At 50.2% G+C, this 19232-nt stretch overlaps 1 protein-coding gene across 2 annotated transcripts; it reads right to left on the bottom strand.

The window, feature by feature from the left end:
* Nucleotides 1-16433: 16433 nt before the first annotated feature.
* On the bottom strand, nt 16434-18464 carry LOC127318760 (uncharacterized). 2 transcript variants are annotated; one of them, XM_051349239.2, is made up of 2 exons: nt 17921-18464; nt 16434-17847 (listed from the first exon to the last, which is right to left on the bottom strand). In XM_051349239.2, exons 1-2 carry the CDS (start codon nt 18120-18122, stop codon nt 16835-16837), a joined length of 1215 nt encoding a protein of 404 aa, XP_051205199.1. In that variant the 5' UTR covers nt 18123-18464; the 3' UTR covers nt 16434-16834. The 2 variants fall into 2 exon arrangements, with proteins under 2 accessions (XP_051205199.1, XP_051205200.1); XM_051349240.2 differs by having other exon boundaries at nt 16434-17823.
* Nucleotides 18465-19232: the final 768 nt, after the last annotated feature.

Below are 19232 nucleotides of genomic sequence, written 5' to 3'. Positions count from 1 at the left end.
CCCTGTTTGAACCGGCCAGCCCGGTCCCAGGCCTGGTCGAGCGGCCCCCAGACCGGCCGTGTCCGAGTCTGTCTCGACCAGATCTATTCTGGGTCGGTTATTTTCGTACTTTTTCGACCTGAGGTCGTCCCGGACGCCTATATAAGTGGCCAGGACGCCCCCAAAATTGCTTTAGACCACGTTTAAGATAAACCCTAGTTTTTAGTTGTTTGCTCTGCAAAACTATTGAACTAGATAACACCCCGCGCGTTGATGCGGGAACATATAAGTATACACTCAACAAATATTTACAGAAATAAAATCAACGCCAAGGTTTCCAGTAGATAAGTAGAGAAAATTATTCACCTGGTTACCTTATTCATTCAGCAACGACTTTCATATATGATAATATGATAGGAGAGTATGAGTACAAACAGACACTTGACAATACTAAAACTTGCAGAACAATGGTCCTACTTGAGTCAACGCTACAAATAGACACTTCAACAGATATCATTTTGCTTCCTTCTATAAAAATATGGCACGCGTTTTGCATGCTCTCGAAAAAAAGATGTTCATCAATATTGATGTTCTTGCTAGCTGTAAAAGAACACAAAGGCGTATTAAATTTATAATCCGTAGGCAGCAACAAATAATTAACCTATACTGGGACTAATAGAAAAGTAACAATGTCAGAATTTTGTAGCAGTTACAATCAATATAGAGTTAATCCCTATCATAGTTTAATCCACATAATATGATAACAGGTAGGATAGTGTCAAATCATATAGATGTCAAAAGAGAAAACGTGAGAAGAAAATAGAGGCAGCAAGAGTTCACCATCTTCTTTTAAAAAACACTCACCAGCTAGCTTGCCAAGAACAGTGCCCTGTCAACTGCTTGATACCAAAATAGTCTTAAACTGTAACCACATAAAGAGATTGGAAGATGTGGAATCAAGAAACAAATAATTGAAGTTCAAAGCATTGCCTCACCTTCTTGGATAAAATTCCTTGTGGATAAGAAAGAAAACAGTGAGTCTATTGATAACCGCTTCATGATCTGCCAATGCATGAAGCATATAAGAGAAAGAAGATCATAGATTAATGGACAAACAGAACATGTCTGCGTGTGCATATCCACAATTGAATTCTCGAGTTTAATTCATTGCATTGTCAGATAAAGGAGAGCAAAAAAAGAATGCTTGGAATATCCACGACATTAAAAATGTAAAAAAGAGAAATAAAAAATTGCACGGCCAATTAACAAAGGGAAACCTTTTTGGAACTCGACAGGCTTAGATTTAGTACTGCACATACTAAAATATTCTCATATGTTCATGCACTTAATTTCAGTGGCGGAGACAGAACAATAAAGCTGTGATGTCAAGTATATTAAATCTCGAAATTTTGTATTATTTCCTGAATTTATACACCAATTTGTGTGTGTGTGTGTTTTTAAGGTTTTTCTCAAAACATGTGTAGTCAATTGACTACACAGACTTAACGTGGCTCCACCACTGCTTAATTTAACCAAACAAACGCCAAGAACAGGATCAACTGCCACAGCATATCTGCATCCATAACAGGAGTAAGCCTGTGCCATAATTGTACAAATGAAAAGCATTGTTGCAGACGTTGGTTCACAAAAAAAGATTAGACAGTCATGGGCCTAAGAAGTGATGAACTACTTTGGAAATCTGAAAATGTACAGCACAGCAGAAAGAGCATGGAATAGACGCTTGTACTGAAGAGGAAGAAACCAAGATAAAACAGTAGGTATCCACGCTAAGTGCCAAAGTGAACTATGAAGTCTCTTTGCTTATATGCTCAATGTCAATATCAGCTGCAAGCTCATTCAGTTATAAACTTAGAGAGCCCCGGTTCGAAGGCTTCATCTTGTGTCCTAACTCTTTATGTATAATAGATTTTTTTATGAGATAATGACTAAATTTTTCAGTGTAAATTTGCCATAGCGAGTTACGCAGCGATGGCTGACAAAGCCTGGAAGCCCGCATGTTAGTTTTCTGTTCTATCTGTTTCCTACTTCCTTCTTCATATCTACTTATGATTCAGAGATCGAACCAAACTGTGGCATATAAAATCATAGAAAATCACCTTTTACTAAACGAAGATACGACAGAAACAATCAAATAGGAAACTCAGTACATGACGACAGGAGTTTGGGAGAAATCTTTACTGACCCGATCTAGAGAGCAGGCTGGAAAGCCGACACCGGCAAGAGCTCGAGCGAACCAAACTGTGGCATATAAAATCATAGAAAATCACCTTTTACTAAACGAAGATAGGACATAAACAATCAAATAGGAAACTCAGTACATGGTGACAGGAGTTTGTGTAGAAGGATAGAGAGGGAGAGAGATATGCGGAATATGTTGGATGTATTATTGAGCCTCATGGGCGAATATATATAGACGTACAGGGATCATCTTGGAGTGCAAGACAAGACACAAGATCTATCTCTTTCCTAGACTACCTAAACCGTACGTATACCAAATATATCTCTAACACTCCCCCGCAGTCGTAGCGGTAGTGACGTGAACAACAGTAGCGTCGCGGACGGTCAGACTGGAGATAAACCGAAGTGGACCCCAGAAGGCTGACACTCCACCGCAGTCGTAGCGGGAGCGTCGTGGACGGAGTTGCGTCGCGGATGCTTGGACTGGAGAGGAGGCTGGTGAGGCGCAAGCGAGGTGGTAGCCCTTTATGCCAATGTCGAGGTAGCCGAGAGCGTGGGTGTTGCAACCTTGGTCGAGGGAGCCGCGCGAGGGATTTCCGTGGTCGATGTCGTGGGCGGGTGCCGGTGTCGATATAGCCGCAAGCGCGTAGTGCGCGAGGAGAGTGACGAGACGCGTCGAGGCAGTCGTGGAGGTTATCGATGCCGAAGTCGATGCAGTCGGAGCCGTCGAGGACGAGGTGCGGCCCTAGTTTTGCCAGAACCAGGCGTACGTCGGGAACGAAGGCATACTTCGGTTTTGCCAGAACCGAGTACACATAGAAGAAGTTGGTGACGCGGTCGAGGTAGTCGTAGAGGCGATGCCGAAGAAGACGTTGTCGAAGCCGATGAAGACGAGACATCCGGCGCGAGTTTGCCAGACTCGGGAATGTGTCGGGGACGAAGGCACTTCCGGTGTTGCCAGTACCGGGCATGCGAGGGGCAGGGACCATCATGAACTTGTCGCCGTGTCAGAGGGATTAGCAGAGGAGGCCTCCGGAAGCGTCGCGGTCGCAGATCGACGGAGAGATGCCGACGCTGCCCGCGGTTCTCAGAGTAGAGTAGCAGGTGGTGTAGACGGGGACGAGGCGATGGCACAGGCGACGAAGTCGAGACGGTTGGAGACGTAGAAGGCAGCTAACCCAGCGGTGACCAGGGGTGGTCATGCTGGATGCCTAGACGGGCGTTACGGTGGTCGGCGAGCCCAGCGCGACCTGAAGTGGTTGGCGAGCCCAGCGGCGACCTGGGGTGGGGGCGCGGCGGCGGTACACGAAGTAGGCGAGGAAGACCCAGCGGCGGGATGAAGACCATGCGCGGACGGAGGCGACCCGCGCTGAAGGGGCGGCGCTGTGGTGGCCTCGGACATCGATGCGCGGGGGACGGCGAAGGTGACCGCGTGCAGTAACGGCACGGCCCGAGTGGGCGGCGCAGCTGTAGCCGCAGCAGAGGGTGCGGCAGGGGTCGAGGACGAGGTCGTGGAGGACGGGCAGCCGGCGTGGCAGCCGGTGCAGCCGGCCTAGCGACCAGGGCAGCCGGTGCAGCCGGCCGAGCGACCGGGGCGGCCGGCGCGGCAGCCGGTGCAGTCGGCCTAGTGACCGGGGTGGCCGGCGCGGCAGCGGCTAGCGGCGTGGACCAAAGGCGGGACGCTGCGGCCCGAAGGGGCGACACAACGGCAACCCGGTGCTCGATCGGTGGTAGGCGCGTGCTCGGGGACTTGCTTGGCGTAGATGTGCGCGGGGTCGGTTGATCAGACCGACGGCGGCGCTACATGTGCCATGGCGTGGACGACGCACAGATCGGAGTCGATGGCGGCGTTGTCGATGTAGTCCCGGGCGATGACGGACCAGCGATGGAGACCGCGCGGGCGAGACAGCCTGCGGCGTCGCACGTAGGGGCGCCCCGTGTGCGGCGCGTGCGGCTGTGCCGTGCGGTTGATGGCCGGTGCAGGTCGATGCCGTTGTCGGAGTAGAGGCGCAAGAGGACGACGGCGATGGGCGACTCAATCCGATCTATGATCGGTAAACCAAAAAGAAAACGCCGGTCGAGCGACCGGGGGAGCAAAAGAAAACCAATCTACAGATTGGAAAAAAGACTCGAGGGCAGCGGATCAACGGATCGGCGAATGAACCCTCATACGGATTGCGCGGCCCCCGGAGTAGGCCATGGAGATTGACCTCCCCGGGGGCGGCGCGGGCGGAAGCGCGGGCGGCGGCTAGGTCAAGGAGTGTGCCGCTCTGATACCATGTAGAAGGATAGAGAGGGAGAGAGATATGCGGAATATGTTGGATGTATTATTGAGCCTCATGGGCGAGTATATATAGGCGTACATGGATCATCTTGGAGTGCAAGACAAGACACAAGATCTATCTCTATCCTAGACTACCTAAACCGTACGTATACCAAATATATCTCTAACAGTTTGGGAGAAATCTTTACTGACCCGATCTAGAGAGCAGGCTGGATCGCCGACACCGGCAAGAGCTCGAGATTAGTTCAGTCCAGCGCACCCGTACTGCCCGGACAGTGGATGATACATGCCAACGAATCCTTTCCATCGAGCGCAAATCTGCTAAATCAGAAATACCAGTGGAACAGAAGCTCATCGACAGTTCCAATAGGGATTCTAGAAAAGGAAGGAGGAAGAAGAATGGAGAGGGGAAGGTAGGAGGAAGAAGAATGGAGAGGGGTAGCTACCGGCGTTCGAGCAGCTGCCCGTGTTGGCTGCAGCGGCGTAGCTTGGGTGGTTCGTTGTGGGGGCGGACAGCACCATCGCGGGCCTTTAAGACGGCGGCGGCGGAAGAAATTTTTGGAGCAGTTTCTATTGCCTTGAAGACGGATTTATTGTGTTTAATGCTAGGAGATTGGCATGAGAGCAGAGCCATTGCGATTTGCGAGCGGTGGCGGTCGAAGAAGACGAACGGAGGCGGCCGAGGCGGGGCGGTGGTGGGGGACGAAGACGAATCTAGGCGGCCGAGGCGGAGCGGTGGTTGTATCGATGGGGACCGACCGAGTTTTCGCGAGGAGGACGAAGAGAATCGGCCCGTTGATGGGCCGGTGTCGGCCCATTGTGCGTCGGCGCCTGGCCAGCAGGGGCATCTGGTCCACGCGCCTTGGGCCATCGGGTCGTGTGCGTGTGCGCCTCGCCATGACAGGCGTGTCGTTCGTCTGCCGCCATCGGGTCTGGGCTCTGGCGAGTACGGTGTAAATTTTTATCAGGTGACGTGGCACACTGTGAAAGCAGGAAAATAGGGCCATCTATTAAAAAAGAGAAGATTCCCTACACCATATTTCTTGATTTGGTGTAGATCTGAAAGTCTTGTGTAATCTGCTGTTCCATTGGGAATTAGAAGGTTGCAACTTACCGCTTCGTGGTCGGCGGCTACGTGTGTAAGTGTGTGGAGTTGCGAATATCTTGGAGGGTTGAGAGTTGTTGCATTGGCGACAGGGACCAATCGAGAGATCTCGTTGCGTCATACAAGTTATCATCCACTTCATCATCCGTGATTCTCCGCTGTATTCATCCCGTGATCATCATCACCACCGTTGCTTACTGAGAAGATCGGGTCACCCCTTATCAAATCTCTTCTTGGCCAACACTTCGTCGCGGGCAAGGTTGATGTACTCCTTTTGCCTCTCATCCATTTGGGAAGTATCCATCAAGAAAAGATTCCTCTCTGTAATATCCCAGGAAATGGGGTTACAAAAATAGAGGAAATAGATGTGTGCATTGCATTCATGCATAGAAAATCTGGGAAATTTTCGTGCTTAAAGTAAAACAGTCACAGCAACTGAAGTTTCACTTGACCTTGGTGGAATTGAAGTAGCTCATCAAGTCAAGCGTTATAAACCTCAATGTGACCTTTGTTTAAAACCTTGTTTTGGGTAGAGATGATTTGATCTAAGGGTTTAGATCAAATGGAATTAAAACTAACACAACAACACTTTAATCAAGGATCAATTACTTGATCTTATCAAAGATCATAACATGTTATTCCTTGTCATAATATATGAACATTTATTTAATTACAAATCAAGTAACAATAAAATGGGGAACTATTCTTCATTTATCTTTTCTATGTTTTAAACTAATCCAAGAATCTACCATGAACCTCATGGTATTCATTTCACTTCATTCTTGGAAACTTGACAAGAAGATCAACTCTAGAAATATATATTCTTCTCCATTCCAAATTATTATACATCAAACCTAGAAAGGTGAGAGTTATATTTAATTTATTAGAGAGGCAATGAAAAACCTTGAGCTAAACCTTGGATATATATCCATGTATTCAAATCATTATCTTTAAGATGAACCCTAGGATATTATTCAATACATTTCCTGGTGAGAGAAACCCATCTCTAATAATTACAGATATTGGTGATCACACCATTCTCTATAGAGCCTAACCTTAGGTTAGCATTGAAGTACTTCCCAGAAGAGAGAGACCATTCCTACCAATACTAGCCTTACCTATTTAAGAATAAAGGACAATCATTGAACTAAAGTATTAGGACCTAAACCATTTCACCTTAGAATGGTGAGAGGAACCAGGATCAAATTGAATAAGACCATAGCCATGAATTGAGGAAGTAAAGTGGAGATTAATCCAACCAAGTTAGATAAATGGAATTTTAGCCTAGATACCTAAGGGGATATTAGGAGTAAACCATAAACCTTAGAATAACTATTCCTATATGAGAGAGCTGAAGCTAAGGAGTTACACTCAAGAAAGTGAGCCAACACTTGATTGTGAGGGAGAGAACTATCCATATACCCAGATGATTATATCATCATTGTTTAAGTAGAACCCTAACAGAATATCTCAGGTATTCTCCTAGGACAAAAATTATTGAGGCAACCATAGTAGTCCTATCCTAGAAAGTAAAATAGAGGTATTATACCCTAGCTGATCAAGACAATACTTGATCTTAGAAGTGAGAAACCTAATTCTTGAGAGATAACTTAGGAAGATAAACCTTGATCATTCTAAATTGTGTAGTGATTGTAAACCCTAAGAACTGGAAGTAGAGGATATAAGCACATAAGAAAAGCTTAGAGTTAAAGCCTATAATTTATATGGTGAGAAACCATTCATCACTATGACCAAAGTTAACTATAAAAATAACTAAATGAGAATAATGACAATAAAGCAAGTAACCATCTTATTTTAGTTAGGGGAAATTAAACCCTAGCAAGTACAATGTGGTATCATCTCATATCTACAACCTAGAATTATATCTCAACCCTAAGGGTGTATCACTTGGGTGATCACAACTAAAACTTAAACCACAATTAAGTTCCAACCCATGTGTCATTAGGTAAATAGTATTGGAACCCTAGAATTGTCCATCAATTAAACCTTATGTTCCAATTTGTTAACACATAATTATGCACATCAAATAATAAGCAAGGGATCACTCCCCAAATGGAAACTAAGTCCTAATACTAATCTCTGAAATACTTTGAGTTCAAAGTATCAACTACAAACATTCCAAAGGATTTGATTCACAAGAAAAACCTAAGATTAAAATGAATACATAAACTCATGCCTAATTGAAATTTGGAATAAAGCTCCCAAACATACAAACAGAACCATATATTTGTGTTAAACAATCCAGTGACATAGTGATCATTCTAAATAGATCTAATGGGATTTAAATAACCAGATACCTGCAAATTCATGTTGAATTTAAATCAACAAAACAAGAAATGAAATTTGAAAACAGAAAATAAAAATAGAAATAGAAAAGAGGAGAGAAAAACCTAAATAGACCTTACCTGGACCTTGCCAAGCCGACACAGCCCAGCAGCAGCCCAGAGAACAACCCAGCACCTCGGCCCAACACTAGCCCACATACCCCTTCAGCAAGAAAATATCTGAGGGAGGGGTCGTCCTCATCATCTTCTCACGCATGGAGGACAACGCGGAGCCGTGCCCTCCTTCTCCTCGACGCTGGCAACCTCCCAGAGCTCGGTGTCGTGATGAGGCGCGTCCTGGCGCCGTATAAAAGCCCGCGACGAACCCTAGTTCCCGATTTCTTCCCCTCTCTGTCCAATTTCGCCCCCAATCGAAACCCTAGCCCGTACGGTCTCCGACCATCGCCGCCGATGGAGACCACCCCAGGCCTCGCCGTGACCACCAACGTGACCGCCGTCCTCGACATGGCCATCGTACGGGAGGAATTGAACCGAAGCATCCCGAGGCGACCTCACCGAGCTCATCTTCTGTTGTGGGTATACTTTATGGGTATATCAACGGCATGGCCTAGATCCGGCAAGCCCGGGTGGCCCATAGTTGGTGGTGAGGCATGTGGCCCATCGGGCGGCCCAGTTGCTGTAGATCATGAAGGATGAAGTCCAGCCCAGGAACGAGGAGCCGGATCCTAACCGACCTACGAAGGAGGCCGGATCCGTGAAGGCCCATGAAGTATCCGGATCCAGCGTGACCTAGAAGGAAGGCGGATCCTTGACATACACGGCAAGGCTTTGTACCGTAGTTAGGCAACTTGTATTCCGGCTAGGACTCTCCGTGTAAACCCTAGATCCGTGCGCCTTTATAAGCCGGATCCCGGGAGCCCTGAGGGCAGATCTCGAGCTAGAAGCGAGAGGACCACAACTCATTGTAACAACGCGAAAGCGCCCAGATAATTCCAGACAAGCAGCAGTAGGCCCTGTCATCGTGCAGATGTTCCGAAGCTGGGTAACTCACGTACCACCGTCCCGAGAGCACTCCGCCCTATGGCCCCTACTTCTTCTCCCCCTCGTGAGGATCCCTCCTCCGGGGTACCGTCGATTAGGCAACGACAGTTGGCGCCCACCGTGGGGCCTGTGGCGTCTGGAGGCCGGAACCGGGAGGGTTCCGCCATGGGAAGCTACGACGACACCATCGCTGTGGGGCGCGTCCTTTACGCCGGGAATCTGCCGATCGTCCCTCCGGATGAGTGCTGGATTCCGGCTAGGACAAACCCCGTCAAGCTCTCTATCGTCCCAATTGGCGGCATACACATCTTCATCGGGGAAACCGTCGATTCCGACGGAAACCCACTGGTAAGTAACGCAGACGCGACCGCCGCCGAGCTGGACGCTGTCGCAAAGATCCGATCTGAGATGCAGGAGCTTCCCAAGGAAGATTCCGCCTCGGATCTGGAAATTTCAAAACCCACCCAATCCGCCCCTGAGCAGGAAACAACGGTGGAAGACCAATGCAGATCCACCTGGGTCTCCCAGGTGTTAGAAAAGCAGAGGTGCCACTTCGTACACTTCTTGGCCCATACCGCCGGAACCGCCCCTCAAGAAGCCGGAGCTGGTCCTGAGCAGGTAGAGGCACCGGAAAACGGCGCAGATCCGGATCAGGCTGAGCTTGTCGGAGAAAGCGAAACTCCGGTTGAAGAGTCGATTTTGGGCAATCTGAGCCCAATTTCGGGAGATACCCCCTCCATGGAGTCTGATGACTTCGTTCACAAGATAAGGGAATACGGATACAGTGATCAGCCTGAAGTCGACTCCGCCCAGCCTAAGCAGGTTCTCGCAACGATAGCAGCGCGGGGACAAGCTGGATCTGAAGAACCAACCAGCCAATCTGACCTCAACCATCCCAACAAGGATCTCCAATGTCTCGGGTGCGACCCCACAGGGATCCTTCCTCGGAGGAAATCCTGTCAGCAGAAGAGATGGTCGCGCGAGCAGTCCTTAACACACCCATAACCCCGGGCGACGCCGCAGATCTGGAGGCCCTAGAGGCTACTAGAAAGGAAATGCTGGCCACAGCCAAGAAGCTCGCCGATACCGAAGCCGCGTTAAGGGAAGAGAGGGCAGAAGCTGCAGGATTGGCGGAAAACTTCAACAGACAGGACCGCGAGATCGCTGCCACACTCGAGCAAGTCAAGAGCATGAGGGCTGAGTGGGAAGTAAAGATGATCTATGCGCAGGCGGAGGCCGATCGGATTGTTAGAGAAGCAATTCCGCCTCGCAGGATACCCTTCAACACGCCCGCAGAGCACCAGCCGCTGGAAACCCCAAAGGACAACATGCAAAAAGCTGCGGAATTGCTGAAGAAAAAGGACGAAAGAGGTTGATATCAACTATCTCCGCACGCTTGTCGCTTCAGCAATGCAGCAGCAAAGCAAGGCGGATACTTCGCGCAGGTTGGAATCCAATCCGGATAGCGTGTATCTACCGCGCAGAAGGACGCCCGCGCTGATCGGCGACCCGACGACGAATCACACACCGGATCCTCGGAGCGCAGAAGGAAAGCCAGGGAACACCCAAATCTGATCCCCGTACCATCAAAGACGCCACCGTCAGATCCAAGAAAGGGAAAGGATGCAATGTACTCTGGACGAGACAAATACCGCAACCCCTCTCCTCCGCCCAACGGTTACCCGCGACCCCCTCGCCGCCGTAGTCCAGCCGGAAACTCCAGGCCCCCTGGGCATGGTGGGATTGTTATCCGCGACAACGTGCTGCCAAGAAACGAGAAACAGGGAGCGCTCGCCGGAACCTCGCCGGAACCAGAACAATGTTCATGAGCCCGAGCCCAGAAGGAGTCGGAATGAGGACTGCGGTCCAGAACCTCGCCGGAACCGCGATCCAGAACCTCGTCGGAGCCATGACCCAGAGCCTCGCCGGAGCCGTGACCCGGAACCGCATCGGAACGACCAGGGCAGCCAACGCCAGGGCGAAGGCAGCCACAGGAGCCGGAGCCAGCACCAGGAAGGCCGAGGAGAGTCAGAAGGCGGAAGCAAGAAATCGCACCGCCCACCTCGCAGGTCTCCCTCACCACCACCTAGCGGTGGAGGCGGAGGTGGAGGCGGAGGCAACGGTCGAAGATCTCGCTCTCGCTCAAAGTCCCCTCGCCACGGCTCACGCGACGCACGGGATCGCCTCAACGAATCTGAACCGACTACATTGGTCCGAAGTGCTTTGGCAGGATGATTCGAGAGGAACCAAAGCCAAGGATGAACCTCAAGCTACCCGGAAACCTGAAGCATTATGATGGCACCGAAAGGCCGGATACCTGGATTGAGGATTACTACAATGCTATAACCTTCGCCGGAGGAACCCCTAACATCGCCTGCCGCATGCTTCAGTTGTACCTTGTAGGTCCAGCCCGGATCTGGCTCAGCGACCTCGAGAAGAATTCCATCTTTTGCTGGTTCGACCTGAAGAATGCTTTCGAGAAACACTTCAGGGGCACCTACAAGAGACCTGCCACAACAAGCGACCTGCAGGCATGTATCCAGAAGAAGGGCGAAACATCGAGGAATTTCCTCACCCGATGGTTGGCATGCAGAAACGAGTGCGAGAACGTCGACAACCGCACAGCAATGCATGCCTTCATTGGGGGCTTGCAGCGAGGAGGATTGCTACGGCACAAGCTAACTTGCATGGTCAATGCAAATCAACTGACGTTGGACGACATGATCACCATCGCCAGCGATCACACTGCCGCCGATGACGACGCAGGCGGTGATCTCGCAGGCACAGCAATCCCCCTGCATCAGCAAAAGAAGAACCGTGACAACGGTAGCAGCAGCAGCCATAAGCGCAAGAACCCTGATGACCAGAAGAGTGGCGGATCCGAGATGATCGCCATGGCGTTTCAACGCGGAGGTTCAGGAGGCGGCAGAGGACGCGGACGCGGAGGCGGAGCCGGCAGGGGTCAGCAGCATACCTCCGAGGTCACGGTGGCGGCGGATCCCGCGCCCCGCAAACCTATGAGGAATACAGAGACATGCCCTGCCTGGCCCATCTGGATCCGGCTATGGGGAAGTCCACTCACACCAACCGCAACTGCAAGTGGGTCAATGATCTAAAGAACGACCCGGAGGCAGGATACAAGCGCGCCCGGAAGCACCGCCCACGCGGCAAAGGTGGCAAGGGCAAGAACAAGGACAAAGAAGATGATAGTTCCGAGGCGATGGATGAGGATGATAACTCGCCGGATCCCAAGGCAGGATCCGCAGGAAAATCCAACCCATTCGATAAAAAGAGCGTGGGGGCTTACCACACTTTCCTCGGAACCCCAACAGTCCGCGCTACCAAGTCAGCTACCCGGATCCTGAACGCCACAGTTCCGGGCGTGCCGCATGATATGTCGAGTGGTCGGAAGTCCCGTGCACATTTGTGAGGGGAGGATCACCCTGCCGTTGTGCCAAAAGAATGCTACGCCTTGGTTGTAAGTCCCCGCATAGACGGGTATGACTTCTCCAAGTGCCTCATGGATGGTGGGGCCAGTCTGAACATCATGTACCTGGAGACTCTAGAACGGATGAACCTCACCAAGGAACAGCTCAAACACAGCAACACTGAGTTTCACGGCGTGGTTCCGGGTAAGAAGGCGAATTCCCTCGGCAGCATAACACTTCCCGTGGCTTTTGGCGATGTTCATAACTTCCGCCAAGAGAAGATCACGTTTGAAGTTGTGCCCTTCAAGAGCTCCTATCACGTCATCTTCGGCAGGCCCACCTACCACAAGTTCCACGCAAGAGTGTGCTACATCTACAACAAGCTCAAGATTCCGGGTCCTAAAGGTATGATTACCGTATCCGGAGACTACAAAAAGGCTCATGAGTGCGAGTTAGGCGAAGCCGCCTTCGCAGAGTCTGTGATATCTGGAGAAGAGCTGAAAGGCTACAGAGCCGCGGTGGATCCGACTGAGATGCAGACCACCAAGAAGCAGATCTCCGAGCAGAAAACCTCCTTCAAGGCCGCGATAGAAACCAAGAAGCACGACCTCATACCAGGCGACTCTTCCAAGCAGGTTTCGGTCGGAGCCAACATGGACCCCAAATAGGAAGACGCGCTCGTCGAGTTCCTCCGCGCTAACATGGATATCTTGGCATGGCAACCTTCTGACATGTCCGGAGTACCTAGGGAACTCGCCGAGCACTACCTCAACATAAATCCGGGGGCCAAACCGGTGAAGCAAGCTATACAACGCTTTGGAGACAAGAAGCGCCGCGCCATAGGAATGGAACTAGCAAAGTTACTAGAAGCAGGTTTTGTAATAGAAGTTATCCACACCGATTGGGTCGCGAATCCCGTCCTTGTACCCAAAAAAGACACTGAAATACTAAGAATGTGCATCGATTACTCCGGCTTGAACAAGCATTGCCCGAAGGATCCGTTCCCCTTGCCGCGCATTGACCAAGTCATTGATTCGACGGCGGGGGCGGAACTTCTGTGTTTTCTTGATGCGTATTCCGGGTATCATCAGATCCGGATGAAGGAATCCGACCAAAAGGCGACTTCATTCATTACCCCGTTTGGCACTTACTGCTATGTTACCATGCCTTTCGGTTTGAAAAATGAAGGTGCCACCTACCAACGAACGATGCAGCGGTGCCTGAAGGACCAAATCGGCCGGAACGTGCACGCTTACGTCGACGACATCACGGTCATGACCCGGAAAGGATCCGACTTGATCAGCGACCTCATAGAAACCTTCGACAACCTCCGCAGGTACAAGATGATGTTGAATCCGCTGAAGTGCGTTTTTGGCGTGCCAGCCGGAAAACTCCTTGGCTTCATAGTCTCTCACAGAGGCATTGAGGTTAACCCGGAAAAGATCAAGGCAATCCTGTGCATCAAACGGCCAACTTGTCTCAAAGATGTGCAACGACTAAGCCCAGTTGCGTCGCAGCAATCAGTAGGTTTGTTAGCCGTCTTGGCGAGAAGGCGCTACCTCTGTACAAGCTGCTGAAGAAAACAGACAAATTAAATGCGGGGACGGCGCTTGGTGACGCAGCTCTTCGAGGGTTGAAGGAAATACTCACCTCCCCACCTATCTTGGCAGCTCCAGTGAGTCAGAGCCAATGCTCCTTTATCTGGCAGCTACCAACAAGGTCATCAGCCTCGTCATCGTGGTGGAGCGAAAGGAAGAAGGTCATGAATATGACGTCCAAAGACCTGTCTACTACATTAGCGAGGTGCTGACGGAGTCAAAACAAAGATACCCTCACTTTCAGAAGCTAGGCTATGGAGTATTCCTGGGCAGCCGGAAGTTGAGGCATTACTTCCAAGAGCATCCAGTAACAGTCGTGAGCAAGGCTCCGCTGTCAACAATTCTCAACAACGCTGACGCAACAGGACGTACGGCTAAATGGGGCATCGAATTATCCGCCTTCGACATCGCTTACAAGCCCAGGACTGCGGTTAAATCCCAAGTCTTGGCAGATTTCGTTGCAGATTGGATGAAGCTCCGGATGCAAGTCTGGAGCCGGAACCGAGAGACATGGGTCATGCACTTCGATGGATCCAAGCAGCATCAAGGCTCAGGAGCCGGAGTCACCCTGAAATCCCCTACCGGAGAAGAAGAGCTGCGATCGTTCTGCAGATCCACTTCGAAGCTACAAATAACATGGCGGAATACGAGGCTCTACTACACGGTCTACGCATCGCTAAGGAAATTGGGATCAAGCACATCATATGCTGTGGAGATTCCGACCTGGTGGCACAACAAGTAGCCGGAACCTGGAACGCCAGAAACTCCGTCATGGCGGCCTACAGAGACGAAGTTGATGAGATCGCCAAGTGCTTCCTCGGATACGAAGTCAAATACGTCAGGAGAGACGATAACACAGCGGAAGACATGCTATCCAAGCTCGGATCCGGCAGGAAGCAAATTCCGCCCGGCATTTTCCTGGAGCATCTCCGGATACCCTCGGTTAAGGGCGCTAACCCGGAAAATCCAGAGGTAGCAGTATCTCCGGCTAGGGAGGTGATGGCTATCATTCCGGCTTGGACACAGCCCTTCCTGGACTACCTCATCGATCAGAAGTTGCCAGAGGACGAGGTCCTCGCACGACAGATCGTCAGACGAGCGAGAACCTACACAATTGTTGATGGACAGCTCTACAAACGAAGTGCGGCGGGGTGTTTCTCAAATGCGTCTCCAATCAAGATGGCATTGAAATCCTCGAGAGAGATCCACGCAGGGGATTGCGGGCATCACGCCGCTCCCCGGATCCCTCGTTGCCAAAGCTTTCCGGCTAGGATTCTACTGGCTCACAGCTAAAGAAGATGCTGATAAGCTGGTAAAAACCTGCCGAGGTTGTCAGTACTACGCTACACAACCAAACGCTCCAGCCCAAGAGCTGAAGACCATACCTATCACCTGGCCATTTGCGGTCTGGGGGCTCGATATGGTTGGTAAGTTAAAAAGATCATCTCCTGGCGGTTTTGAATACCTTCTGGTCGCTGTTGACAAATTCAGCAAGTGGATCGAGGCAAAGCCAGTGAGAAAAGCCGATGGTGCTACGGCACTAAAATTCATCTGCAGCCTCGTGATGAGATTCAGCATCCCGCACAGCATAATCACAGATAATGGCACAAACTTCGCCCAAGGAGAGTTGAGGGATTATTGTGACACAATGGGAATTCGACTGGACCTTGCATCTGTGGCTCATCCACAATCTAACGGTCAGGTTGAAAGGGCTAACGGTCTAATATTATCAGGAATTAAGCCGCGCCTTGAAGAACCACTGCGACGAGCAGCTGGAGCTTGGGCTGACGAGCTGGAAGCTGTTTTGTGGAGTTTACGAACTACCCCTAACAGATCAACAGGGTTTACCCCTTTTTTCCTGGTATACGGATCCGAAGCCGTGTTACCCTCCGACATCATCCACGATTCACCGCGAGTTTCCGCCTACAATGAAGAAACAGCTGATGAGGCCAGACAGCTATCTGTGGACCTGATTGAGGAAGCTCGGAACCTAGCTGACCAGCGCTCCGCCATCTACCAGCAGAAGCTCCGATGTTATCACAGTCGTCGAGTTCGGAATCGCTCCTTCATGGCAGGAGACCTGGTCCTCCGCCTTCGACAGGTGAAAGACCATAAGCTGCAATCTCCATGGGAAGGACCCTTCGTCGTTAGCAAAGTGCTCCATAACGGGTCGTACTGCCTTGTTGATTTCCGCGAGCTGAGGGATAGACCTGCTAACTGGCACCGGAAACGCAAGCGTGAGGATCCGGATGACATCTACGATGAAACAGATCGCCCTTGGAACATCGCACAGCTACGTCCTTTCTACACTTAGCATATTTTTTCCGAGTTACAAACTCTGTAATACTTATACATGATCAATGAAATAAAGCTTATGGTTCACTCTTTGAGTCTTTTAACTCCTTTACTTGTTCATTTTAGATCGTGTATGTTTTTCCAACTAAAACCGCAGAGCTGGATATTTCCGCCTAGGCGTGTATAAAAGTTGTGATTTCCAAAACCGTCTTTTAAGACGTAAGCTTAAGTTTTCTGATTAAGTTGTTATCTGTTGCGAACTCGTGGATTCCTAGTAGCGATTTCCGGCACCTATGCCTGGGGGCTTGTTTCCGCGGTTATGGACGGACTGCCATTGGGCTTCGTCGCCGCCGGCGAGCATTTCCGGCTAAGGTTTTCCGGCTCGCGGAAGGTCAAGCGAATAAGCCGGAAAACAATGAAGTCAGCACTTGCTTTCTGACATAAAACGAAACATGCAAATAATTCAAAAGGATAGCAGGATAAGTTTTCCGCCCATGCATAATTGTTTCGTCCCTAGATACTTAAGAATTTAAAGTTATATTACAAACCCTCGCTGGGGCCAAAATGATGCATTGTCTCTCCCGCAGGAATAAAAGTTTTCACCCCCCCTTGGCCGGAGAAGTCTTGCCCTCTGAGTCTTTCTTCTCGGGGTCTTCGGCCGGAGAAGACACGTCTTCATCACTTTCTTCTTCTTCAGAAGCAGCAGTACTGGTCTTGGGTTCCTCTTGGGGAGCGTCCTTGGAGCTGGTCCAGGTGTATTGGGTCCCGGATTCCGCAGGTCGTGCCTTCGCGGCGAGCTCTTTCTGAAGTTCCTCTTCCAAGGGCTCGTCGGCGGGAAGAACGACCTTGTCGTAGAATTCATCATGCCGGATCCTGCGCGCGATACGGGTGTCGTAGCCGCTCACTGCATCCAGCAGCGCGCTGACATCCGCATCCGGAGGAACGCCCGTGGTCACTTGATCAAGATCAAGACCCGGATTATGTGCTAGGCACATGGTCAAGGCCATTGCAGCTGCGCCTCGGGCTGATGATGCTTGCAGATCCGTCACCAGCTCCGGCAGAACATCCATCTTTCCAACAAGCTTGCGAACGTTGCATGTGCGACTCCTCTTGATGGATAAGTTGTAGCATATCTTGCGGGAGGCGGAGATGAGATCTTTGCAATCGTCGCCTGCGAGTTGAAGAAGGTCGTCCCGGGGGAACAAATTCCGGCGCTGCTCCGGATATCCAAGCGGCTCTGCGTAAAGATAATCAGGATATAAGTATGCAGTTTGAGCGCAAAGTAAAAAGTCGGAGAAAACATTTGGGCAAGGTTTCAGTATCGTACCCAAGATGTTCTCGTTGAGCATGTCCCAGTGATGCTCCGCGGTCTCCATATATTTCCGGAGACCATTGAGCTCTTTCTGCTGCCTCTTGATGGTTTCGCTGTCAGCATTTTTCTTCAGCAACAGCTCGCCCTTTTCCCTGATATGTTCGGAGTTTTTCTCCGCCAGCTGCTTCTCGGCCTGCTCCCTCTTTAGTTCCGCCTCCTTTAATTTCGTTTCCAAATCTTGGTACGAGGAGCGCAGGTTCTCAAGTTCAGATGAGGCTGTAGCAAGGGAAGAGGATGCGCCTATAATAAACGTAAGTTAACAACAAAGTTCTAAGTCGGAATATGACTAGTGACGAAGAAGGCGGAAACCAACCTTGGGCGTCCGCCAGTTGCTTGGTCAGTTCCGCATTCTCATCCTTCAGAGTCCGGATATTTTCCGCCTGATTCAGAGTAACGCGGCGCTGAAGCGCAATGTTCTTGTGCAGCTCATAGTGCAGCGCCTGCTGTTCCTGTAAAACATAGACAGAGCAGGAGTAAAAATTCCGCCTGTAAAGTGGTTTTCTCCAAAGCATCATTGCCGGAACGTTTCCGCCATAATGCTTGGGGGCTACTGATCCAATTTAGTAATCTCCCGGAAGTAATCTTTCTCTAAGCATCTAAGCGCTAACTACTTTTTGAGTTTCCGCCTACATGCTTGGGGGCTACTGGGGAGTACCTTTTGCTTGCAAATGAGCTGGTCGAAGAACTGGCCGACGTTCTTCTTGAAGTCTTGGATTTCCGATGTCCTGGAGTCAGGTTTCCCCCAGGCGTTGTTCAGCATGGCGTTGAGCAGGTCTTGTTCAAGTTCCCACTTCTCCGCCTCGGACAGCTTGTTGAAAAACTTGGTGGCATACGCCTTGGGGGTGGAAGTGGTGTCAGCCGGATCTCCAAAGTTCTTCGGAAAAACGACCATGTCGCCAGTGATGCGTGTGGTTGGCACGTCCGTTGGGAACCCCAAGAGGAAGGTGTGATGCGCACAGCGGCAAGTTTCCCTCAGTAAGAAACCAAGGTTTAATCGGACCAGTAGGAGTCAAGAAGCACGTTGAAGGTTGATGGCGGCGAGATGTAGTGCGGCGCAACACCAGTGATTCCGGCGCCAATGTGGAACCTGCACAACACAACCAAAGTACTTTGCCCCAACGAAACAGTGAGGTTGTCAATCTCACCGGCTTGCTGTAACAAAGAGTTAACCGTATTGTGTGGAAGATGATTGTTTGCAGAAAACAGTAGAACAAGTATTGCAGTAGATTGTATTTCAGTAAAGAGAATTGGACCGGGGTCCACAGTTCACTAGAGGTGTCTCTCCCATAAGACGAACAGCATGTTGGGTGAACAAATTACAGTTGGGCAATTGACAAATAAAGAGAGCATGACCATGCACATACATATCATGATGAGTATAGTGAGATTTAATTGGGCATTACGACAAAGTACATAGACCGTCATCCAACTGCATCTATGCCTAAAAAGTCCACCTTCAGGTTATCATCCGAACCCCTTCCAGTATTAAGTTGCAAACAACAGACAATTGCATTAAGTATGGTGCGTAATGTAATCAACAACTACATCCTTAGACATAGCATCAATGTTTTATCCCTAGTGGCAACAGCACAACACAACCTTAGAACTTTCACATCCTGTCCCGG

This window comes from Lolium perenne, unplaced genomic scaffold (genome assembly GCF_019359855.2).
Source record: "Lolium perenne isolate Kyuss_39 unplaced genomic scaffold, Kyuss_2.0 unplaced100, whole genome shotgun sequence".
Taxonomy (NCBI): domain Eukaryota; kingdom Viridiplantae; phylum Streptophyta; class Magnoliopsida; order Poales; family Poaceae; genus Lolium; species Lolium perenne.
This window is presented reverse-complemented; position numbering and strand designations above follow the sequence as displayed.